The sequence below is a fragment of the Neovison vison genome, chromosome 4 (assembly GCF_020171115.1).
Source record: "Neovison vison isolate M4711 chromosome 4, ASM_NN_V1, whole genome shotgun sequence".
Classification (NCBI taxonomy): domain Eukaryota; kingdom Metazoa; phylum Chordata; class Mammalia; order Carnivora; family Mustelidae; genus Neogale; species Neogale vison.
In genome coordinates, this window is record NC_058094.1 from 194177095 (window position 1) to 194204021 (window position 26927).

General features: G+C 39.3%; 1 protein-coding gene across 4 annotated transcripts in view; it reads right to left on the reverse strand.

Moving 5' to 3' along the window:
* Window positions 1–26927, reverse strand: part of DOCK4 (dedicator of cytokinesis 4) — a 430453-nt gene that overhangs the window by 196573 nt on the left and 206953 nt on the right. For all 4 annotated transcript variants that reach the window (XM_044246395.1, XM_044246396.1, XM_044246394.1 and 1 more), the window contains exons 7-9: window positions 25873–25957; window positions 18649–18800; window positions 70–151 (exon numbers count right to left, since the gene is read on the reverse strand). In XM_044246395.1, coding sequence (XP_044102330.1) covers window positions 70–151; window positions 18649–18800; window positions 25873–25957 — 319 coding nt within the window. The remainder of the gene's footprint in view (window positions 1–69; window positions 152–18648; window positions 18801–25872; window positions 25958–26927) is intronic.

The window sequence follows — 26927 nt, forward strand, 5'->3', positions numbered from 1 at the left end:
TTATTTCCTCAAGAAACATGAAGTACAGCTGGAAAAATCCACCTCCGGGAAGAAACAAGATCCACCTACCACAAAGAGAGAGCAATGTCGTTCTGGTTTATCTGGGGCTTTGGGAAGTCCATTTCTATTCAGCCTCAGGAAAAATCTCTCACTACAAGAGAAAAAAAGTTTAATATTCTGAAAATTATTTAATATCTAAGGACTTATCACTCTTCATCTTAAGAGGTAAACTCAAAACATATTAGGTCCTTCATCTGATGTCAAAACTGCTATTGTAAATTAGAAGCACACCCAAGACAATAAACATTTACTTCACTTCTGACAATACTGGCAAATCAGCAAGAGCAGAAAACATAAATATCTATGCAAACAAAAAGATTAACCTTTAAAAGAATAGGTTTCTATATCAGTGATACCACATTCTTACTATTCCAAAAAGTGGAACTAAGTAAGTGCAGGAAAGGAAAAAAACTGACCTACCATGTTTTGTGTGTTTGTACCTAAGAGTATTGTTTTTCATGTTGTGTATCATGTATTTAATGAACATCATACAAGGAGTGGTAACCATCTAGCAGAAGGCTTAATATTTTATGCTCTTATAAATATATCATCTAAAGCACCAAGAGAAGGTCCAAGAAATGAAACTTGAATTTGCACTGGTCCATGAAGAAAAAGGAGACCTTAAATTCCCCACAGAACTTGCATATGAAAATACAGGGTCATCATATTAAAAACAAACACAAATACTATTGACCAGCTACTAATTCAAATCAATATATTTGTGGATGTCATTTAGGTCCAAGGTAATGTTACCCATTTATATTCAAATATGCCCATTTATATTCAAATAAACAGAAAAATAAGTAAGTAAAATAGAAAGACTATCAACCAGAGAAAAATGAATGTACCAGCAACCATGAGCTTCTGAATTTCAATATCCTCGTGCCTATGACAGAATCAAATGGCTGCCCACCTCAGGGAGGGAACACAGCCAACACCTACAGAATGCAGGACCAGGGTATTAGCACACAGTGTGGCCAAGGTTAGATTTGCTTCAGGCTGAGGACCAAGCAGGGAAAGAGAGTGTGGGGCATTAGTGAGGCTCGGACTACCAACTCACCATGCTGATTCACCACTCCACCCTTGCCTTAAATACTGGATCTGTCAACGCAAATCTCCCTTGCCTCATGCAGAAGAAATAAGAGCCATAACCACATCTCTAAGGAAGCATATGGATATGAATTTATGACTGTTTTGGAACATTTTTATTCTCTTTTGTGATTTAAATCTAGATAGATACACGTAACAGATTCAACTACCTGGCTTACCATGTTTTTCTTTATTCTTACATGATACCTATTCCTGCCCTCTCATATGAGGAAGGGCAACCAATGTACGTTTCTGGGGGGTCATCCCATACCTATTATCTGTGGGGTTTGGGGGTATTTTTCCAGAGAGCAGTGGCTGATGAGGTCTGAGTCATGAGAATACAAATTGTTGCGAGAATTCTCAAGTGAAGCTAATGTTCCCACATGCTACAATTCTGAAGGCCAGTCTGGGAGTGAAAGATCCAAGAGGATGCAGAGTTAAATTTTTATTATCCAACCATCATTTACTATACTTCAAGGAGGACTGTGAGCTTTCTTCACAGCAGAAGAAAATCCACTACTATTTCAAATTTAAGATACACTTGAAGTAAATGTGTAAAAATTCATCTTCAGATAAATGAATGATACTTAAATAATCATACTAGCTAATACTATTTTTGTTAAGAATTCACCATTTGATGGCCACTCTGCTAAGGACTTAATGGGAATTGATTCATTTAATCCTCATTATGCCCTTATAAAGACAGAACTACTATTATAACCATTTTATAGACAGGGAAACTGAGAAATAGTAAATTATATTGTCCAAGATCACAGATCCGGTGCACACCTGAGAATTGATTCTATCCCATGTGTTATTTAAAACCTTTGTACTTCAAATGAATGCTATAAGGTTAGTCTTTTCTCTGCTTTATAGAAATAAAGAACAAATATTCCAGAATATTGAGATAAGAGAGAAACCGTCCATCTGTTTGGGACACCCACTGATTTGGTCAAGGCTGGTCCTAAGAGTACAGGGTCACTCTCCCCACACCCTTCTTGGCCTCATTGGAATGAAAGCAGCAGAAATATATTTTAGCAGGTTTCAAAGCAGTCCCTGGCTTAAAATAGTTCCTTGGTAATTTGTTCAAGGAAACATACCTAGAAAAATAAATAGGAAAATATAATTATTTTATTAAACAAATGCAGAGCTCCAAAATGATTTAAGAATTTGGCTTTAGTTAATCAACTCTCCTGAGATTTAAGACTGGAATTTGGTTTTGCTTCTTAGTCATCAAAGAATGTTTATGGATTATACTTTAGCCCCAAACACAGGCAATGTGACCATTTTCCCCTCTTCTGTACCACAGACAGCATCTGCTACTTTATATTTTTATATATTGTTGAGATGCACTTATGTCTGAGGTTCCTCTTTATCCCTACTGGAATGTTTACAACAAACTGACCTTTATCTTCTGATAGGCCAGTCTAAAATAATGAATACCAATAAGATAATATACAAAAGTCAACAAGGCATTCTAGATATGAAAACCTTAACTTTAATACTGATATAAAATACCACTCCATATTTGCAAGCTTCATCAATATTCTGGTAAAGTCATGTTTCCTAAAGTATTCTATTTCAGAAGGAGATTCCTTTTGCTCTGTCACTATTTTAATTTCACCAGTCTAGACAGAATCCTGATTATGCAAGTATTATACTATATCATATCCTGTTTCAGAAAGAATATCAATATGTACTAAGCCAATGACATATCCCCTCGCTTAAGCATGCCTTAAGGGAAGATAAAAATAGACTGACAAAGGGTACTACGGAAAAAGAACTCATGTGCAATTTAAAAAAAAAAAAAACAAAAAAAACAGACTTCTATTGGGGTGCCTGGTTGGCTCAGTGGTTTAAGCCTCTGCCTTCGGCTCAGGTCATGGTCTTAGAGTCCTGGGATCAAGCCCCGCATCAGGCTCTCTGCTCAGCAGGCAGCTTCCTTCCCCCTTTCTCTCTGCCTGTCTCTCTGCCTACTTGTGATCTCTCTCTCTCCGTGTGTCAAATAAATAAATAAAATCTTTAAAAAAAAAAAAACAGATTTCTATTAAAAGGGAAAAGAAAAATCTTTGTGGCCAATTAAAAAAAAATCTTATTTACTTAGTGACAAGTTATAACACAAACAATCTCAAATTAAGTTCTCTTTAGCTTTGGTAATACAGGACCTATTTAACCAGTAAATGGTTTCAGAGGTAAGAAGATGACCTATAGGAAAACATTTCAGAATCTTTGAATTACAAATAAATATCCCGCCACACCATCCCCACCCCAAGTTTGGACAATACCAAAACGTATGTCTTGAAGGCCGGGGGAGAAAACCTGAACAAATCACTGACATTGCACTCTGGTACATCTTCTACAATTCTCTCACAAACTTTTGTGGCCACGCACAAAGGCATTTTTGAGACTCTAAGGAAAAGGGTGACTTCTCCAATTAGAAAACACAGTTGGTTTTTGTGAGCTTAAAAAGAGTCCTTTTTGACATGGTAAGATGTGAATATCTCAATTACATCGTTTACATTTTTTTCCTAATCATAACAGGTGTGTGTGTTCCTTGCTAATACACTGTCAAGAACGAGAGTATGGGGTGATCATCATTAACCTTTACATCCCCAGCTGCTAGCCGATGACCTGGTACTTCCTCAGTGGTTAATTAAAGACTGAACAGATATAATATTTTAGAAAAAAAATACAACACAATCCCAATAAGTGAGGAGATTTATTTGCATTCCTAAGTTTCCCTCTCTTCCCCATAATGTCCTTTACTTTATGGTGAGAAATACATGAAATTCTCCAAAGAGACATTTCAATCAAGGGCGCCTCCCCACCAGATGTGAGAGTTACCTAATTAACTTCATGGCACCCCATATTTTAGATCATGCTTCTAGCCTTGTCCCCGTATACATTTTATATCTTTGTTATATTAAACATATAGTGATGGAAAAATCTACAGTGAAATTATATATTTCCAAATGAAAATACTGTGTCCTTCATCACTAAGGAATAAGTAAATAGAAACAACTCCAGAAACACTGAGAAATGTGAGCTGATATTACCAGCCAGGAAAAAAAACAATCCTCAGTTGACTTTGCCATATACTACCATGTTCTCCCAGAGGGAACTTCCGAGAGAAATTTGGTGCCCACCTGAATTCCATGTGTAAGCCATTATAAATCATTTTATATTATAAATCAACAAAGACAGATTCTTTCTTTTTGGAAATAAAGCATTAAAAAAAAACCCCATAATTATTTATTATCTATGACTTGCCTTCTTCTAACAAGGATTTAAGGAAACCAAGATAATGAAATAAGAGTGTAAACAAGCATCCCCATCCTGGGCCCAAGAGAAAAACTGTACAAGTAAATATTACCCTGTGCTGGGTACCATGACTTACACTTCACATGGATTTTCTCACTTACTTCTCACAACCGCCTGATGCGGTAGGAACCACCTCCATCCCTACTTTGCATATGAAGAATCTGGGGCTGGGAGGTATTAGGTAAATTGGCCAAACTTGCATGATCAGCAAGGGTGCAGCCAGGAAATCAATTATTCAGGGCCTGAATCCAGAATCTCAGGTCTTAACCACAATACTAAGCAGTATGTAAAAGAACAGATTATTGTGAACAAAGCAGAGTAAGACTAACCATGTCATATGAATGGAGGGTTTGTATTGTGAATATTTTCAATAAAATAAAAAATAATAACGAAAACGCATGAAACTGAAAATAAATGACTAACTGACTTACAGAATGAATGAATAAATCAAGCCAGCCACAAATGTATCTGTATTTAGGGAGTTTACATCTGTGTGCCTGCTCAGTTGTGCCACCGCATTCCGACGTACTCAAAAAGATCTCTGATAATGAAGAGTGTTATTTCCATGCAGAGCTGGATAGAAAAGTTCTTACCCGTGGTCAGATCATGTGGGGTGTGCAGTCGGGATGTGGGGCCCTCTGATGGCTTCTGTTCCCATTCTCAGCAGGACAGGATGCTCCTTCTTCCTGTCCCTCTGCCTAACACAGCCACAGAGAAGCAGTCGCCCTTCTGTAGGAAAGGCCTTGCCTAGGGTCTTGGAGGCCTGCAGGTCAGATGTGGGAGAGTGCTCCCAGACTTCTGAGTCATCCTATCAAGTGCCTCTCCCATAGGGTGTTCCTAGGATAAGCAGTTGGCTTCAAAGAGCAATGCACCTGAAGTTAGGACTGGCCAACGCCAAGGAGATTTTTCTATTTCTCTGTATGATTCATGTTTACCTCTCTATAGTTCCCAACTCGTAAGAAGCAAAACTGCCTGGTGATCTCAGGAATGTGAAAATTATACAAGCTGTACTTTGTCCAAAACCATATGAGTGGGGAATATCTTGGGTTGAAACATGCGATGTGAAAGATTAGTAGCCTAGACTGACCAATCTATAGAAAATTATAAAGAATTTTTCTAAAATCACTCGAACAGTTAAATCATTAAAATAAATATAGGATCCCCAAGAGTAACAGTAGCAGAAGAGAGAAAACATTTAGATGCTCCTGTTCTGGTAAACTAATCAGAAAAACCCTGTACCGTCTGGTTCTTTTACACTCACACTTTAAGAAACCATCTGACCAACAACTGCCCATGTAGTGCCTTTGAAAATGCGAAGTCACTTGTTTTACAGTTAACTTTGCCATGTGTAAGGATAACAATATCTACTCTATGATGAGCAGAAGCAAAGGGAGGTGCGCCAGGAGCCAAGGCGGAAACAGTGTGAGCGAGAGGACAAAGGGACGAGTGAGAAGCCATGAGTGCGTGTCTCAGCTGTGCTCACCCCAGAGCCTCGAGCCACAAGGCAAGAGAATGCAAACATAAGGTGATTTCATGCTTCTATTTCATTGCTTCTGCATTTTGTCACATGCTTTCTGACTGATGAACAGTATAAGATGCTGCCAACAGTCTGAGGGGGCTGTTACCATGTTCTTTCCTAGAACAAGTGGCAAAGGACAACTGAAAACAGGAAGGCCCAAGCTACTTTCTAAATGTGGACTAATGCCCCCCATGGGCTGATGCTACCACGGTTCAGGCAAGACTCTGGGGAGGTGGGTGGAGGCTGGGCTGGCCACTGGACCAAGGGCTTCAGTGCTCACCGTGGCACAGAGGAAAAATGAAAGGAATGCTCAGTGGGAAACAGAGACACTTGCCCGCCTTATCCTCCGGGGGCTCCTAACACAGGTGCACACAACATGCTCTTGGGAGCTGTATAAAACCCAGGCCCTCCCCTGGACATCCTGACTTATTAGGTCAGGATGAATCTAAAAGCTCCCTGCATGTGTAAAAGTCCAGTTATGTGTAAGGACCACGGTTTTGACCTAAATATCCAGGCCCTACTGAGTTAGAACTGCTGGCTGTCTTTTATAAGAGTCACATATACCAGAAAACAGGCAATGCACGCCCGTAGATGCAGGCCAAAGACTTTTCACTGTTCTTCTCCCAACCACATAACCAGACAAGGGACAGTTTCTCCTTGGCAATAAATGAAAGTAACTCTTCGAGCAAGACTTCCTAAATAAAGCTATTAATGGGCTTTCTAAGTTTAAAACTAAAGCAACCTTAGGGTCATGAGCTTTTTTCCGATTACAGGGAAATGGAAAGAGAGTGATTGTCGCTACCAAGGTTTCTGGAGTTCACCTAGAGAGAAGACAGAGTCTTGAGTTTTCTGTTTTTAATAGTAATGTCCATGCCCAGATTCACCCTAAAAACATTTGACGGTGAGAGACTAAGCAACCAACTGATGTGATGGTTTTGTCAGCAAAGGATTCTTCAGTTGAATGAGACAAGGGGAGATTATTTTTTAAACTAATAGTCAACTCTATTGCGAATGTTGAACATCATGCTGATTCTTACTACTTAAGATGACTGAAAAGCATTTCATGCTATTTTTTCTTTCAGAGAATAAAGCTATCTGAATCAAAACTCTTCCTAGAATAGTGTAACTCAATGAAAAAAGAAATTCCATGCTTTTTAAAATTATAAATAAGTGATATACATATCATCTGCCATTTCATATTGCCTGTGCTATCCATCACTGACTGATGAATTTTAAAAAATGACTGCATTGACTGATTTAAGAAAAATAGTAATGACTATAAGTTCAAAAGACTTGAGACTCCAGAAATCCCAAGGTTGAATTCAAGCAAATCCTTAGAAATAGCTATACCATTTGAGCAACTCAGGGAAATACTTTTCTGCACCATCTCTAGAGAACTCATTAAGAATTTCAATAGAAAACCATTTTCTCAGAGAAGTAAAAAAAAAAAAAAAGTAGGCAATGATAGGATCTTGTCAACAGAAACAGGAACCATGAAAATAAGAAGGCCTATATAGGCAGAATATCTTATGCTTATTCTTCTGTGAATTTACATAATTTGATCATTATAAATATTGTATATTTGACACACCACGAGGGAGGAAACACTCCAGTCGATGCACGGTAATTATTCTGACCTTTCTAACAATGTCTCTTTGTTAGGGAAAGCATCTGTAATAAGAAATCTTGAAAATAGAGCAACCCTGAGCTTAAATATACTCTGGATTGAAGCATGCAGTTCCTTGCAAGGAAATCATAAATGAAAGCAGAATAAATAATAAAACTGGAAGTAAGTCAAGCCCTATAAAACCACTAAGTACAACACATCTTTCATGCATTTATTATCTCAAAAAGATGTTTATTTTAAAGAAAATAAGCAAAAAATCCAATTTCCTTTCAACAACTTACTGACAGATTCTTTGCATTCATTACAAGTTTAAAAACTGAAAACTATCTAAATCCTTATTAAATAGTATTCATGAGCTAGATGACAAATGCACTTGGGCTTTTGAAGGTCAAGTGATTTTTTTTTTTTAAACAAGGCAGCTACAAAATATCTAAACCGATATACAAATATTAATGTGAATGAGAACTGGTATATTACTTTCCATAGAGGTTTATAGTCTTCCTAAGTTGGAGAAGGAGCCAAAGGGACTAAAAAGATTAGGAAGCATTGCTTTAGACACTGCAAGTATTTTTGTGAAATGGAAACACTACATTGGTTAAAATACTATGAGATGGTATAGAAACTATCTTTCAAAAATACTTCTTGACTTAAAGTTTAAGAGTATATTCAGTAGCATTAGAATCAACATTCTGGAAGTACAGGATTTTTTTTTTCCCCTGGGTTATTCACTGATGTGTCCCCACTTGCCCAGATCAGTGCCTGGCTCTGAGAAGGACAGCAGTAATTGTTTGCTCAGTGAATGATCATCAATGACTCAACAGCAACAGTGTGAAATCATGCTCAGTGGACATAAAAAGAAGACACAGTCTCTGTTTAACTCTCCGTCAAAAATCTTTAAAGAGAAATACTGAGGAAAAGGCACTGTATATGTGTCTGCCAATTTTTATTCACATTTTTTTAGCATGACAGATTTTGCAAATGACGCTCCCATAGGGACAGGTCTGAGAATGTGCTTCTGATTCACAAAGAGTAACATGAAACAACACCATCAACACTCCGGAAGCCCTCAACAGCTTGAGTTCTCCCTCTCACTGATGGCACATGCCCACTGGAGTAGAAGGATGACAACAAAAATGAGACAATAACGGCATGATCTTACAAAGGTTTGTAAGTTTCCTTTAACCACAGCAACACCCCCCCAGTGGACACAAGAAGATGATGAGGGGATCAAGTCTTATGTTCAGAAAAGGAGCTAATGAGGGCCCTATCATTCACAATTCCTTTGTCAGTGTTCAACCATCTTACAGCAGAAATGGCACCGAAGAAGTCCTTGCTCAGTGTGACCATAACTTCTTCAGTGGGGAACTTAGGAAAATGAAATCTGAATTTCATATAAGCAGCAAACATAGCACAGAGCAAGAAAGAGAGAGATGACAGCTTCTTGGTGAAAAGACCACCAAGCTGATCATTTTTTTATAACACAGGAAGAGGGGTAAAAGGGCCTTCTGGTCACATTCTACAAGATTGCACAATCTAAGTAAGAAGAGACAGGAGGGGGCGCCTGGATGGCTCAGTGGGTTAAGCCTGTGCCTTTGGCTCAGGTCACACTCTCAGGGTCCTGGGATCGAGGCCCACATCAGGCTCTCTGCTCAGCGGGGAACCTGCTCTCCCCCCAACCCCCACTACTTGTCTCTCTGCCTACTTGTGATCTCTCTCTCTCTCAATCTGTCAAATAAATAAATAAAATCTTTTGAAAAAAAAGAAAAAAAAAAAGGAGCCTGAGTAAGTGGGGAGGGCTAAAAGAGAGAAAGCCAGTTCTGAATCCACTGAGTGTTCAGTTTCCTGCCATCTTGAATTTCCAGCCACTTATCATTAGAATCAGGTATTAATTTGCAATTGGAAAAATAAATGGAATTGTATAGCTCTTAAAATTCTATGGAGAAAAAGAGTAGATGGCTTTTATCCCAGTGTTCTTAGCATGAATGAAGTTATTTCTTGGCTTCTTCTGTTTTAATTTAGATCTTCTTCCTGGCCAATTTCTTAAAATGTCTCTGATGAAAGACATCACCACATCTCTAAAGCACTTATTTGTTGTTGTTATTTTTTTTAAACAATTTTTTATAAGATTTTATTTATTTATTTGACAGATAGAGATCACAAGTAGGCAGAGAGGCAGACAGAGAGAGAGGAGGAAGCAGGCTCCCTGTGGAGCGGAGATCTTGATGTGTGGCTCAATCCCAGGACCCTAGGAGCATGACCTGAGCCGAAGGCAGAGGCTTTAATCCACTGAGCCACCCATGCGCCTCTGTTGGTTTTTTTTTTTTTTTTAATATGTGACAAAGAAGTGTGACCAAAGGGGAAGCAAACCACAAAATCTGATTTACTCCAAAGTGACAATGGCCCCAGTTTTCATGCACCTGCTGGAAGAATTAGAAGACGGAAAAGAAGAGGGAGAATGGGGAGGAGTAGTGCCTTTAAACAGGAGGCCCCAGGGAAGGTCACTGTGGGTCATGGATGGACAGACACCCACAGCGAGATGTGAGCCAGCACGTCTAGACACAGCAGGAAATGCTCCAGGCCGTCGAGTAGTTGATGTTGCCACAATCCAAGGAGGAGCTCTGAACGCCTTCTTCATCTATTTTTGTTCCCAAGCAGAGTTGTGTTCCCTGCATGTATGGCCAGACCTTCTCTCTCTACATTGTTGTTGTGCTTTGGAGAGGTTCCAATTTTGAGTCAGCTTCGTAACATCACACTCAAAGAAGAGCTCTTTGCCAGCTATTTTTCAGCATTCACAAACCATAAATGCTCTTCATTTATGATGAAAATATCAATGCTGAACTTATGTGATCACACTCTAATAAGTTGCAAATGATGTATGAAATGAGAAATTCTAGCATAGTGCTCAGAGAATTAAAAAATCTTTCCCACTCTCTTAACTGGGTTACGTACGATAGATACAATGTACTACAATGCACACAATTCAGACACATTTTTCCTTGTTTGGGCTGAGTAGCCATTGTCTCTGACAGCTGACTTCTATAAGCTCTTGAAAAATTTTCCCAGTACCTGAATTTTTCAGAAACAAAACAAAACACCACTTCTTTAATTTCCTTTAAAAAATGAAAAGGCTATTATTAGATCGCATCTGCCTCTAAAGAGACCCATCGGAAGCTACGGTTGTCATTTCTTTGATTCTACTCATTATGATGCCAGATTCCTAATCTTTTCATTCTTTTCCAACTGGGATGTTTCAATCTCCAAACCCCAACCCCTGCTTCTGACGCCTACTTCCTGAGCACCTCTGGCAAAAGCTGTAGAACTTGAGAGCCAGGACTCACTACCCCTTTCAGATGTCTCTCTTCGAAGAGGCCACACCACACACAGCAATTCTATTATTCTGCACTAACTCGCTTCCTATCACACTTCCGTTCAGCGTCCACTCACCCTGTTCCTGTAAATCACTTTCAGCCCCCAATTAATTCTCTCTTTTGCTTTCCAATGACAGATCTTTTTTCCCCATGTTACTTATATAAGACCAAGGCCACAAACCCAGTCTTTTCATCTCAACATTTTCTGTCCATTTCACTGCCCTCGCCTCCCTTCTTCCCACGTTAGAAGCAGGGCCCTTCCTCTCAAGGCATCCTGAATCCCCTCTGACATTTGCTCCAAGACTCACCTTTGAATCTCCAGTAAGGTCTCACCAACAAATACTCCTATGTAACTTGTGCAATGAGTGAATGAACGAACAAGTGAATGGTTAGAGGTAATATGCCATTCACAGAACTGCTGCACATCTTCATTTTTGAGAGGTTGAACCTATACTAATTCAGAGTTTCTGGGAAGCTGGTCCTAGTGAAGACATAAAATTTTGCTTGAACATAGAAGTACTTCCTCTCACAGAATCTTGATTCATCTTCTAAAAGCTGCTATTTTGCTTTATATATGAGTCAAAGTTAATGCTTTAAAGGTAATGTTACAATGCACATATTATAAAATATTGAATGTCCTAGACCTTAGCAAAACATTCCTCTCAAGTTTTATCAAATCCATCATCAAGGATATTATTGTCAGTTTATATAAACCCAAGAATATTATTATAGGCAGAATGGAACCAAGACATCCATGCAACTATCGACTAGACTAGACTAAGAAACCAATCTTCTTCTTCATTGCTTTTTTGCCTCTGTGCATAAAACATGTGAAGCAGGCAACTCATTAACTATATATACCCAGTTGCTAAAAGTTCAACCAAGAACCTATAGACCTACCACAGGGAATCCACAGTCATGACATTATGTCACACTAGTTCCACCTATCCCTTTATTCTAACTTTGTTCTCCGTTTGCTTCCACCCCCCCTTCTTGTTGTTGAAGTATTTTAAAGCAAATCATACCCCTGATGCCATTCTACCTGTTAACCAGGAAGTCTCTCTGAATCTTATCTAACTGTAATAACTTGTACCTAACAAAACAACAATAAGAACTCATAAAATATAAGAATTCAAGAACAAATACCACTTATCATTTCTGGTTATGTTAAAGTACATTTCCTATTTGGGTATTTGAAAATCATAATCTTTATAGCTACCATTTACTGACCAATGACCAGGTGTCAAGCATTACATTATGAAATATATCTATGATCTCATTTAATCTTCAAATAACCCCTGAGAGGAAAGTGCTATTATCATCTTCATTTAGCAGATAATTAACAGCTATAAGAGAAATGAATTAACGCACCAGACTGATTCAGCTACTGAATTAAAAAGAAAAAGCAACCCAGGATTTGAACCTAGGCCCTCTGACACCAGACCTGGGCCACTTATAAACCATATAGTGCTGCCTGTACCAGATACAGGAAGAGAGGATGTCTTGAGGATGGAGATACATTCAGACATATTTCATAGTTCTGTATGAATTCACATTAAAAAGCCCTGGGCCCCACCAATAATATTCATGACTTGCCTTTCTCATAAATGACAGAATTAGGATGATATATCAGAAAAAGAAGGTGACAGTGGGCAACATAAAATTTACATGGAAATGAGGCATTTCAAGGAAAATCAAGAGTTTGTATGTATTTCCTACCACGTATGATGGTGGGAAAAATACATAACTTCAGGAAAGAATGTGACTAAGGTACCAGCAGAGAATAAATTTTATCTGAATTTAACTACTATGAAAAGACCTTAGGAATTTAATTACCAGAGTAAGACTTTCCAGGAGTACTACCCTGCTCCTATTTTCTCAAATAAAAGCCCATGCCAGCAGCGTGCATGCATGAGCAGCCCTGGACTAAGCTAAGTACCCATTTGTGGCACTTAGGTCCTATTAAACAAATTCTCTGATGAGAATGAAATACAGTAATACATTAGTCGTGAAACAAATTTACAGCTTTAATTAATGAAGCCTTAGAATACATCAGTAAACAAAGTAATGAAAGTTATAAGGGAAGTAGTCAGCCAGTGAACGATGTCATTTGCATTGGCCCATATAATTTACAGTCTGTTGTAGATTAACTGACACAGCTCCTCACAGGGAAGATATGAATGAGTACACACATGCAGAGCTGGACAGCCTATGCAAAACACACACACTGGGAGTATTTGTCACCAAATTGTTCAAAAACCAATTTTAAATGCAAGTCAAAGGAGACATGTGTAACATATAAGGTTAACTAGTATATATATATGTATACACACATATATATGAACAAAGACTCCAGATAATCCCAATCCTATAGCTCAGTTTATGCACACCAACACCGTTCCACAAACTCGTCCCTTTCTCTGGCCCCGGCTCATCTCTCTACCTGCAGTTTCAGGCCCATTTCCTGATGCCTCCGAAGGGACACTGACCACCAAAGACTTCCCCTCTCCTCTGAGGGCAGTCTCTCCTTTGTTACTGGATCCTTCCTGTCAACGAGCTCATTTTCTCTCCCACCCTGGTTTCTTAAAAAAACAAACCCTCAACAGACCCCTTACCACACACTGGTGAGTAAAACTTGGTTGAGGAAGACAACAGGGTATAGTAAGTCCTAAAGATGAGGAGACTGGATATAGAAAAATGACTCAGAGTAATGACACCTGACGAGGCTGCAAGTTAAGATACCAGCCACATGACGTACGAGCTGTGTCACCTATTAATCATGCTGTGCCTCAGTTTCCCCATCCATAAAAAATGGGGATAGTATCAGTACCTACCTCATAGGGTTGTTACAAGAGACAAATAAGTAAATATTTTTTAAAAAGCTTAGAACAGTGCCTGGCACATCACAAGCATTATGTAAGTGCTTTGTTAAATAAACAAAATAGAAAAGAAGAAAATAAAACAAAATTACAAAGGATATCTGGGGAAATGACTACCTGACTTTCCCAGTTATACCCTTGTAGAGTGGAGAAATTACAAACTTTCAACCAGACAGATATTCTCTAAAACCACTTTACTCATACAAAACTTAATTTATCAAATTCATTTTTTTACTAATTATGTAAATGTTAGGACTGTACAAAACGCCAATAAATCAAAGTATGCTGTATTTGCTGAGAGTGGAGTCCAATGTAGGTTTATGTGCAGGGAGCTCTGGGTTGGTGCTGTTACACAAGCAACTGAGGTAGGTAAGCTGGACAGGAAGAACATGGTCGATGTATGTGAGCAAGATGGCGTCAGAGGTTGACTAAGTCTTTGTGATTACTTACAGCAAGAGTTGTCTTGCATGAGAGGCCTAACATTCAGGGACATGTCCAGGTAGAAATTTTTTTGAGAGAAAATTAATGGGCTTTCTAAATATGACCCAACTTTAGGGACAATTTAAGTTTTTCGGTGGAAAACATACCCTTCCTGGTATTGTAGAGATACATGTGGGTCACTGTTCCACTGAGTTGAACCAGAAAAGGGAAGATTTTCATATGTTGTCTCCTTTTGCATTTGCCATCTCCAAGTACTATTAACCTACTTATCACTGGCACACAGTAAGAGTCAATGCTACTTTGCTTTTCTTAAAGTATTTGAGAAGGACTCAATTCAGAAAACCAATTTCTGTAGCACAGAGCATTTTTGAGGCCCTATGTTTAGTCATTATCACTAATTTATAACAACTTATTATTAAGACTATCAGTCTCTGGGGCGCCCGGGTAAGCCTCTGTCTTCGACTCAGATCATGATCTCAGGGTCCTAGAATCGAGCCTCGCATCAGGCTCTCTACTCAGCGGGGAGCCTACTTTCCCCCCACCCCGTCTGCCCACTTGTGATCTCTCTCTCTCTCTCTCTCTCTCTGTGTCAAATAAATAAATAAAATCTTAAAAAAAAAAAAAAGATTATCAGTCTCTGAAGTTCTAACTCTGACTCTTGTGATCTCTCTCTCTGTCAAATAAATAAACAATACTAAACAAAAAAAAAAAGACTATCAGTCTCTCAAATTCTCTTTTTTTTTTAAATATTTTATTTATTTATGTGACAGAGAGAAATCACAAGTAGACAGAGAGGCAGGCAGAGAGAGAGAGAGAGGGAAGCAGGCTCCCTGCTGAGCAGAGAGCCCGATGCGGGACTTGATCCCAGGACCCTGAGATCATGACCTGAGCCAAAGGCAGCAGCTTAACCCACTGAGCCACCCAGGCGCCCCAGTCTCTCAAATTCTAACCCCAGTTGACTATGCAAACTTTCTGTGCCTTCGTTTCCTTGCCTACAGTATCAGTGCTGACGACATTTTTAAAACATTTAGGATGAAGTCTGGAAAATGGTTAGTGCTCAGTAAATGCTGGCTGTATACTTCTTAGAGGAAGAAAGCTTAAAAAATAAATAAATAAATAAAAGTCCCAAAGAGTTGTCTGCCTTGTGGGAGGAACAAACATCTACTGCTCCTTACCACACCTCCACCGGTTTAGCCCATGTTGGCCCGTCCACCTACACCTGGACAAGGTAACTTCCTGTGATTAATGGTCAGGATCAATGCTATAAATATTATACTTGGGATGTGTCTTATTTTTTCTATATTAAAGCAGTCATGATCTTTAACAACAAAAGCATTCACTTAAATATACCACCTTTTGTCTACAGATTTACATTGTTTGGACTGGACCTGGAACTCAGAAAAAGAAAAAAAAATCAAATTATCAGTTTCCCCAACAAAATAATTGCAGGACAATTTAAGAGGGAGAGAAGGCAGGAAACTGTAGCTAAAAAGTGACTTGTGAAACTTATCCATCAGCTGTAATACATGGGCTTGATTTCCAGATTCCAGATAAGAAATTTAGAATTCCAGATAAGGGTTCCAGATAAGTGCTAATTCCAGATAAAGAATTTGTAAAATTGCATGAGTCAAAATGGGAAAACTAAAGGCTGGCTGGAGATGGATACTTGATCATGAGAAATATTAAGGGGTGCCTGGGTGGCTCAGTCGTTAAGTGTCTGCCTTCCACTTAGGTCAGGATCCCAGGATTCTGGGATCGAGACGCGTATCTAGTCCTTGCTTGGGGGGAAACCTATTTCTCCCTCTCCCACTACCCCTGCTTAGTTCCCTCTCTCGACATCTTTCTGTCAAATAAATAAATAAAATCTTTTTTTAAAAAATAAGGGAATATTAATTTCTTAGGTAGTAATTTCTTTGGAATTCCTCTTTTTAGGGATATACCCACATTTGAAAATGGGTATCTTGTATTTGCCTCCAAATAACCTGGAGGCAATGAGAAGGATTGGAAAGGGATGTGGTTTAAATAAGACCAGGTCTGAGCTGATCACTGTTGAAGCTGGAAGCAGGTACCTGAGGCTTTATGATACTATTCTACCTCTTCATATCTGTAGTTTTCTAAGAAAAAAAAAAAAGTTTAAAAAAGAAATGCAAGTTGGTTTGAAAATACCCATACATCCCACACTGTTGGGCCTAAGAAGAAACACAAGGTCTCAAAATCATATCTTACCTTTTTAATACCTTTTTTCTGAAAAGACGCAAAATACTTTACACTTACAAGCTAGGCTGGGAGCCATGAGAGAAGCCAAATTTGTCACCAGTTCCAAGATAAATGAAAAGACAGAGGCAAGTGAAGGGGTCAGGGCAGCTGCAGTCAACAGCAAAGACCAGAATCAAGTCCGGTCTCCAGATCTGAGTATCCTAAGGCCCCTTCAAAGGGTAATGGTGACTTGCTCTGTGCCATCAATGGAACCAAAGCTACTCACAGCAAGGTTCTGAAAATTCCCTAAAAGAATAATCGCTGTGCTGCCCAAGATCTCAGAAAGCAAGAACATAAATCTGAAACTGTTCCATCATCTCGTAAGCATATCTATTTATTCTTACTTATTCTTTTGCTCATCATCTTTGCGATGATTACGATGTAGAAGCAGTGAAGAAGGACTTAGGCTTGATGACTTCTAGGGTCATGACTTCTCAGGTGGATTATCAGAGAAGTGTGTGTGACAGAGGCCAGGGAGAGGGGAAGAAAAAGAAAAGAGGGAAGGCGAAGGGAGAGGCGGGCACATATGGGAGCCCAGCTGCGTCACAGAGCAGAAAAAAGGTCCAACTCCTGGTATGAACTTGGAGACCACAAAAACATATTTTGGGGATCCTGTCCCCAGGTTATTTTCCCACTTTCATCAAGCACATAGGAATAAAAGAAGGGGAACTCTGTTGCTTAAAACCTAAAAGGATATTTTAGGAGATTTCAAAATGTTTATAACGAAACTAAGAGAGCAGCTAATTTTAATTCTAAATTAACACATTCCTGTGGTGATGCAATGTGAACATTAGTGGCAAAGGGGAATTTACATAGTCTTCAAAACCTTAGCTTAACAGGAATGAGTAGAAGAGTGACCTCATGTCTCCCTTTTACTTTTCCTATAGTTTGTTAAATATTTTAGAGACAACATGTTATATAGACAATGTTATGGGGAATTTTTGTTAAACTATCTGGAAACCAAGCTCTCTAAGATACTCGTCAATATGTTAGCAAGTATTATCTCTAAATAATCTTTCACATTTCTAAAGCAAGTGCTAAGCTGCAATTTGGATATGTTTTTCAAGCCTTTATTTTCTTCTCTTTTTAGCACTACTGGTTTAGGTTTCTAACTTACCGATTGATTTCCTTCAAAAGCGTATAAAGTAGATTTTGAAACTATTATCATTGTTAATTACACATCTTATAAATTCTGTCCTTGCTACCTAAAAATATATATGTATTTTTTAACCAGGAGAGAAATACTCCAGAATTATTTTGTATTTATTAAACAATGTATGTGGCTCAGAGTTGCTTAAAATTGGCAGCATTTTAATAAGCATCATTTTTTAAAACATGGTAAAGTTGGGTCATGTGTGATTTGTGTGATATAATTTTAATTCTAAATTTTTTTTAATGTAAAAGGTGGCATTCATTGTGTTCAACTTTAAAGCAAATACCAAAAAATTTGAAACATTAAAAAAAAAATCTCAACAAGGGTGGCAGCTTTTGAATAACAACCAAAATATCCACTACAGGTTTTTCCTAAATATTAAAAACTTGCCCTAAGAGAAGACACTGAGAACTAAGGAAAAAAAAAAAAAGTATATTTGAAACAGCTTACCATTTCACAGCTCTGAAACTCTAATGGGACGGTTTCCAAGTACTTACCCGTCTCTTGATATTATCTAACACAGGGAAGACAACAATAATGCAACTGTTTACTGCAAATTTGAAAAATACAGTGTGTTGACCTTGATAAGCAAACCAACTTTGCACTTTAGAAATATTGTCTTCCTTGCATTATCAATATAAAGTAACTCGAATAACAGACCTGATATTAATGACATACTTTCATTTAGTAATAATTATCATGGTTCTACACCCCTTTTGAGTTTTTCAAAGAACTTCTGTATGCATCACCCCATTTAACTTTCATGGGAACCTCCACAGGGTAGGCAGGTTAGAAATTCACAGAGTTCTACAAATGAGAAAATTGTGGCTCACAGAAGGAAAGTATACAAGGTCCTATATTCCAAAGCTTGCCAATTACAAATGCTCACCATTGCAACATGCAGAAATCCTAGGCATGTTTCCATAAGCAGTTACCTGATTGGTCGATTCTCTTTACTGTCGAAGAGTGAGAAGATGACCTCAAGCTCCTCCCCCAGGTTGGAACACATGAGGCTCTTCATCTGCACAAAGAGGTGGTGATTGCTGGCCTGCACTGGGGTGTCTTTCTTCCGATGTCGGTGCTCCATCTGAGTAACACGCCCCAACAAAAACATGATCAGCATGGACTGAAGAAAACAATGTGATCCAACAAACTAGTTAGCGATCGTATGATTATGATGTCTGGTGGTACCTTTTTTTTCACACCCCCCCCCAGTGGATTTGGCATCTGGTTGGATGATACGCTCCAAATTTTCTTCCAACTTCTAAAATAAGAAACCAGGAAGTCTGCAGACCATCAAGGAATCTTGCTTTAAGAATTTGGTTTGTTTTATCATCTAATCTATCTATCTGTCTATCTATATATTGAGGGAGAGGTGGGGAAAGGGGGAGAGAGACAGAGAATCGTAAGCAGGCTCCACGCCTAGGACAGAGCCCAACATGGAGCTCCATTTCACAACCCTGAGATCATGACCTGAGTTGAAATCAAGAGTCAGATGCCTAACGGACTGAGCCACCCAGGCGCTCCAAGAATTTGGTTTTAAATCATTAATGTTAAAATGATAGCAACTTGCTGAGTAGGTTCAGGCAGCATGAAGTTCAAAAGATTCTACTGTTCCTTATCAACCTCTAGGGAGAAAAGAAATTAGTACTCATCGTTAAAAAAAAAAAAAAAGACTAAACTGTATCTGGTCATTTCACTGACAGTAGTTAAACAATGTAGCCATGATTTCACATTTTTCATAATTAAAAGTCCTTTTAAAGTATACGAAATGACAAAATTATGATAGTTTTCTGAGACATGCTGTGGTGATATTCAATCACGAGAGCAAGAAAATGTTTCTAACTTGCCGAGAGCAAGAAAACGTTTCTAACTTGCCGTGGAGCTACAGGGAGGCAGGTGGGGAAGCCGGTGAGCTGGCAAAAAGGAGGAGCAGCATCATGTCCACATCTCATTCCTGCCTAGCAGAGGCTACACTTGGGAGGCAGGATCAGAAGCGGGCATTAACACAAGTGAAGGAGGAAAGGAATCACGGATAGTTTTGGGGTGAACAGAACATGGGGAGACCAGTCAGGCAAGACACACTTGTTAACTGTCTCCTGTGTGCCAAGCAGTGGGAATGCACTGATGAGAAAACAGAAATAGCCCCCACCTTCACGGATCTTATCTACCAGGGGGAGCAGACAGCAACAAAATCATCTTGCATGCAGACGGGAAACCACAACTGGGACAAATGGAGAGGAAGAACCAGCTTACCATGAGGTTCTGGAAGGATGTGATCTGACTTGTGTCTGGGCAGTCAGAACAGGTGTCCTGAGAAAGTGACACTTTGGCCAAGACCCAAAGACGAAGCAGGAGCAAGGAATAATGTGGGACAGTGGTTCTCCAGCAAGGTGCTAGAAAAAAACCCAGTTGTTCTTCCCCCTAAACTATTATAGGCAGATTATTTCCATAACATACAATAAAAATGTCATGGTAATGTTAGAATGTTGTGATGGTTTCTAAACCTTTGCTCACCGTTTTTGTACTTGGACCAGTTACAAACGGTCCACGGTCCAGCTAGTTCTTGGACCACCTTCAAGGAGAAGTGATTCAGGGTAAGAGCACAGGGAAAACATATACAAAGGACTGTGTATTCGCAGAACAGGTGAGGAGAATGAGGAGGAATTTTGCTTTCCTAACACAGATTACTAATGGCCACCTCTTCTGACTCACTTCACAGTTTAAAAAAAAAAAAAAAAAAAGAGTTCAGGAATTAATTCCACAGTAATGGGGTAATATCCTTTCCTAGGGGTAAGGCACATAACCCTGTTTCTACATGAACCACTTTTTTTTTTATGTTTCTTAGTTCAACAATTCCTGACTGAAGAAGATTTGAAAGGAAAAAACACCATCTAAATTTACAATTGTAAATGCAACAGGAAGAGATTACGAGAAGTTTTTCATGCTTTTATCTTTTATTTGAAGTACTCAAAAGGTAAACAGTTAAAAACGCAATTAAGCAAATGCATCTGTAATCACTGTATACTCAACAGGTACGATGGACAGCTCTCTGCGAAAGTGAAGAGTCCACTTTCTTGTTAAAGTGCATCTCAGCTTTGTGGTATGTGTTACTGATGATTGCTAGAAAAACCTTCCTGCAGAGAAAATTCTAACCATAGGGGAAAAATAAAAAGCATAGTTCTGCCTTGTTTTCTGAGAAGGTTGCTCTATTTTGTGCTTTTTAAAATTCTTTTTTTACCAAAGCAAAAGAAGCATCATACGTTCATACAACGACATCCCTTTAATTCACAAAGAAGCTTTTTATTTTCTGAAAATGCTAACTTATTTACTGATATACTTAAAAGTTGAGGGTAACAGCACAAAGTACTGTGAAGAAATGAATGAAGATTATGGACTAGAGTGCGAGAAACAGGTATAAAAACCTTATTTAAATAAAGGACCTCAAGGAGGTCTTTAGAAACCTCTGATCTTTATTTCAAACAATGCAAAGCTCCTAGCTAGCATCAGTCAGAACATTCATTAAAAATGGAGCAAAAAAGAAAAAAAAAAATTAGCTCCTTTACTCATGCAAGGAATTCAATATATCTAGATCAGTGGTTCTCAACCTTGGTTGCACTTTAGAATCACCAGGAGAGCTTTTAAAAAATACTTATGCCCAGGACCTATCCCAGAACAATTAAATTAGAATTTCCAGGGGATACGGGTCCAGACAGTGATAGTTTTAAAAGCTCCCCAGGTGATTCTAATGTGCAATGAGGGTTGAGAACTATTGATTGAGATCATATGCAAAGACATGCAAATCAATGCTGACTGAAAAATGCATTGCTGCATCTTCTGTAAAATTACTGCCTTCGAACCTTGGATTTTTGCATGCATGCCTGTCCTAAGCCTGATTATCCACATGTGATGTAAGTCGTCACAAATGGCTCCGAAATCTCCCCTTCACCCGCCCACCATTCTTCCAGGTCTGCAAAAGATGTGGACGTAAGTAGGTTATGATGACTTGTTTATTTCCTGGTAACTCACTACTATGGGGAACGGCTAAAAATATCTCTGTGAAAATATTATTACAAAAACACAATTAAAAAGGCATGTTCACACTCCAAGGGCTATAATTTGGTGGTTATAACAAACAGACAAAAATCCATCTGTGAAATGAATTATACTTACAAAGGCACCTCCCAGCCACTCTAAATGTGCTTATTGTTTAACTAAACCTTTGATTTGGAAAAGAAAGAGATTCATTCCAAAGATTTATTGAAGGGATATAAATATTTAATCCTCATATAATGTATCAATTACTGGGTAGATTGCCTATATCATGGTTTTTCAGCTTCAGAACTACTGATAATTTGGGCTGGATGTTTCCTTGTTGTGAGGGCTTTCCTGGGTTTTGTGCAATGTCCAGCAGCTTTCTCTGGCTTCTATGCCTCAGAACCAGAAGCACCTCTCCCCACCTCCATCCACCCACCCCCCAATTGTGACAACCAAAAATGTCTCCAGACATGGTCAAATGTCCCCCTGCTCTCTGTTTGAGAATCTCTGGTCCACCCACTAAGGATCATAAAGCAGTTAGTTAACGTGATCTTATAAAACCAAGAAAGGTTTATAAAAAGATACTCTGTGTGCACAGATAAACAGAGAATCTAGCTAAGGCTCTCTTTATTTACAGAAGGATTGGGATCTGGCCTTTGGCAGAAAACCAAATGTTCCAAGTGGACATATGTTAACACTGTGAGGTTTAGCACATTTTACTGCTTAGATGAACATAATTAGGTGAGAAAGATCTGCTAACAAGGCTATCCAAAACCTAAAGCAAGACTGTTTTTCTTCTTCTAAAGATGCAGTATGGATTTAGCAAGATACAAACGTCTGTGTTTCAAATAGGACATGGAGAAGACATAGTAAAAAAAAAAAAAAAAAAAAAAACAACAACAAGTGCCAACAATCAATCAAACATCCCCTACTGGGGCACGCATGCCATGGCCCTTGAACTGTAAGTGACGACAAACACCAAAAAAACGACGCTGACAATGACGACCGGCAAGGCATTGGCAGTGGTTCCTGTGCACTTCACCGGTGAAGTCACCATAGTCAGTCACTTTTATGCAGCCCAGAGAAAAAGAGCAGCGTGATGGACAATCTGATTACTGCTCGGCCAGGACATAAACAGGAACCGGAAGCTGCCTTGCCAAGAACAGGTTCTTCTGCAGCTTATAATAATTTGGGTTTTTCTTGGGCTGCTGTCTTTGCTTTACCAACAGTAAAATATGACCACTACTAGGAGAAACTAAATTTTCAAGGAAAATCACAAATGAACACCTTGGGTGAGGATTTGAACTCTAAAAATGAAAAACACCCTGGCCTGGAAGTCCGTGCTCATCAGTGGGAGTCCCCTGCACCAGGGACAGCCACTGCTCATCGATCCCGGCCCAGATGAGACCCCAGAATCGTATCAACATAGCACTCCCAGCGGTCATCACTAACCAATCGGAATGTTGAAAAAGATGGAATCAATTTGCCATCCAATATAAGACATCAGGTCAGAAGAACAAAGATAAAATCACACACATACAAAACCAAACTAGAAAAACTAAAATCTACTTGTGTCAGACACTGTTAGTTGCTTATCGAGTATATGCCATCCTTAACTAAATACGAGATGTGACTCTGTTCTTGCCAAAGAAATGTAACTGCAAATATTGTGTGGAATTTCTAGCCCAACTCTTTCAAGTTTTTCCTCCTTCCTACTGCTGGAAAGCAGATGTAATGGCCAGAGCTCTTGCAGCTGTACTGAACTTGGAAGTATCCTTAACGATGGAAGCCATGGACTGTCTGGCAGAAAAATAAAAAGTCTGTATCACTTTTGACACCATGAAACCACACACAGGCCCAGAACCTCCTGCCTCCTGGCCTGCGAAAGAAATAAATTTCTATCATGTCTAAGCTTCTACTATTTATTTCACTGAACACAGGCAGATCTAATCTTAAGATCTGGCATGTAAGGTATCAATTATTCTTGCCACTTGCCTCTCCAATAAGGATGAAATAAAGGTGAGCAAGGAATGTAAATCGACTGAACGCTTAGGTACGCTGCAAACATTAACTGTCAAGGAAAGGTCACTTACAGGCATTTCTTATTTAATCTTCCTAACAAACATGGTAAGAATTATTTCCTTACTTAACAGGGGAAGAAACAGAATCTCTGAGAGACTAAGTGATAAGCTCAAGACCACACGCCCGAGAAAAGGGAATTCAAATCCAGTTTTTTGGATCTACACCCATGGTCTTTTCGTAAGACCATGATGACCTCAAAAACACTGAGTGATGACTTATGAAGTACAAAGCACTGCACGAGATTATCTTGGGAATGACAGAGGAAGTATAAAACACTGCCTACCCTGAAGAAACTTCCAGTCGCGTGAGGTTAAAAAAGTAAGAGACAAATTTGATGCTCAGTCCCTTAAAGAAAGCAACTGCAACAAAGACACTCCACTTGCGGACAGGGCTTACAAATAAATTACCCAGATTTTACTTGTTATACAAGCAAAGAATGAGGGGTAACTTGAACTTGAGATACTCTTACTTTGTTTCCTTCCTCCTTCTCTCCCTCCCTCCAACTGACATTTAACTGTGGTTTCTGCTTAGCACTGATGCCACAAAGGTGTGCCTCATGAAACATTTCTCTCAAGAAGCTCAATGTGAAGGAAATTCTCTACAGAATGCAGAATTAATTCCAACTGACATAATAAGGTGCAGATAAATAATCTGAGCAGAGCAGTGATGAAGGAAAAAACTGAAAGTGGTAGAACTGCTTTCTAAAACTCAGACATCAGCTCTGATGGGCCGACCGGTGATTTCCCCACATTTCTCAGACCCAGATCATCTCAGGTCAAGATTATCCCCACTATTCTATGAAGACTACTGTACACTTGGGAAGCTATCCAAAAGAGACAGGGTCTTCCAGAAATGAGTCTACTATTTACCATAGGTGCTGTTCCTTTCAACATTATAGTAAGATGCATGGGAAACCATACTGAAGTAAAATTACACTGGCATAATGGCTTTTGAAAGCCCTTCCCAGCCATAATCTTTGATTTGGGGTTTTAAAAGAGCTTAGTTAAATATCGGGAAATTAGGTAATTTTACACAAGTATTAAGAATAAAAGGCTAGGGTTTGACTGAAGTGGCGGGGGGGGTGTGGGAGGTTGGGGTACCAGGTGGTGGGTATTATATAGAGGGCACGGATTGCATGGAGCACTGGATGTGGTGAAAAAATAATGAATACTGTTTTTCTAAAAATAAATAAATTGAAAAAAAAAAAGAATAAAAGGCTAGGGGCGCCTGGGTGGCTCAGTTGGTTAGGTGTCTGCCTTTGGCTCAGGTCATGATCCCAAGATCCTGGGACTGAGCCCCGCAGCAGGCTCTCTGCTCAGCGGGAAGCCTGCTTCTCCCTCTCCCTCTGTCTGCTGCTCCCCCTACTTGTGCTCTCTGTCAAATAAATAAAATCTTAAAAAAACCAAAACCAAAACCAAAGGATATAAGGCTAAATACAAGGCAGACCGGACCAGATTTAACTTACCATGTAACTAGGAAAAACTCAAGTGATAGGTGATGAGCAATATGATCAAACATCTTAGAATCATTAACAGACTTCAGAACTGAGGATGGATTAGGGGCTAGAAGGGGTGGGGTAAGATCAACAGTTGCAGACAATGGAGGAGACACTTTCAATGGATTTTGCATATGGTGGTAATGGGGGCAGGGAGTGGGGGTAACATTTTGGGGAAGAATAAGTGGATATCATTAGCTTCAGCACTGTACTGGAAAACAACAGATAAATATATAGGATTTGTGGGCATATCACTAAACTAACAAAATATACAAAGATGTGCAAAAGAACTTAGAACTTGTTTGGATTTACTTCCTAATATCTAAGACTTGAGAGCTCAGTAGTGCCCATCATATGATTCTGGAACAGGTAAAGTGCCCCAGTTTTCTACCTGGGGCATGGTCACCTCAGCTCTCAATTCTCTTGACTTGCTCCAAATTAAACTTGGAACATCCTGTTCTTATAAAATCAATCAAGTATGAAGAATGCCATGGAAACCACGAAATTAGCAGTGAGGCTGTAAGCCAAGGTTCCATGTACCTACCAGTCGGTAGAGCTCAGTAATGCTGATGTCCTCTGGATCCACCATTGCATACTCTTTCCTAGGCACCAGATCCAGCCCCAGTTGTCTAGAAAACACAGAAAAAATTGGGGGGAAAAGTCAATTCTATAGAATATTTTAAAGAAGAGCATTTTTACTGTGTCATCTCGAAATCAGATATGTCTCCCACCATCCTTCATTCACTCCTATCTTCTGACTTATACTAACTGGCTACCACATTTGGAGAAGCCAACATAACCAGGCTGGACATGCAGCATAACTTTAGAAAGATGAAAAAGGCAGGTCAATCGAGGGGATGGGCAGGCCCTGTGCCCCTGCCACTGGAAGCCCCAAGAACCATCACCACAGAAACGCTTCCATGTTAGACTGGGGCAGAAACAAGAGTGAGACATACTTTTGTTCTAGAAATCAAGAGTTGAGAAGAGGGAATTCTGGCCTTTAGGATTTGACCTCGCAATACATAGCTAGTTACATCCAGAGCAAACACATTTCTAATGTGACTCTCTGGCAACATGTGTAGTCCTCAGTTACAGAAAGTTCTGGGGTCGGTCATTTGAAGAATCTCAGGAAAGGCAGGGGACAGAAGATAAAGCAGTACAGTTTTAGGCCTGGGGTAGTGAAATGGTTTAATCTCTCAGGTCAGATGGACACAGCGGACATGTGGCTTACTGTACTGAGAACTGTTCTAAGGTTATACATCTAGCTCAGTGAGAGCAAGTGTAGTGGCTGATTTGTGAGGTCCTACCACAGATGGAGGAAAATCAGTGTAACTGCCACTTCGCCTCTAGGGACCTTGGTGACATCCTCCTCTCCAGAGTGCCCGCTTGACTACAATGATATCTGTGTTGTATCATTCATCTCCTGAAGCTTCCACAACCATCCCAAAAATGTCACGATGTCTCTGTGATGCCCTGTAGATCAAGGCCAAGATACTGTTTCTCTCCCAGACTCTCCTCAGTTATCCCACTCCATGTCTCACTGTAATTCTCTGATGATAATTTTTTCTGTATCCCTTTCACATCGTCTTCTAACACGGA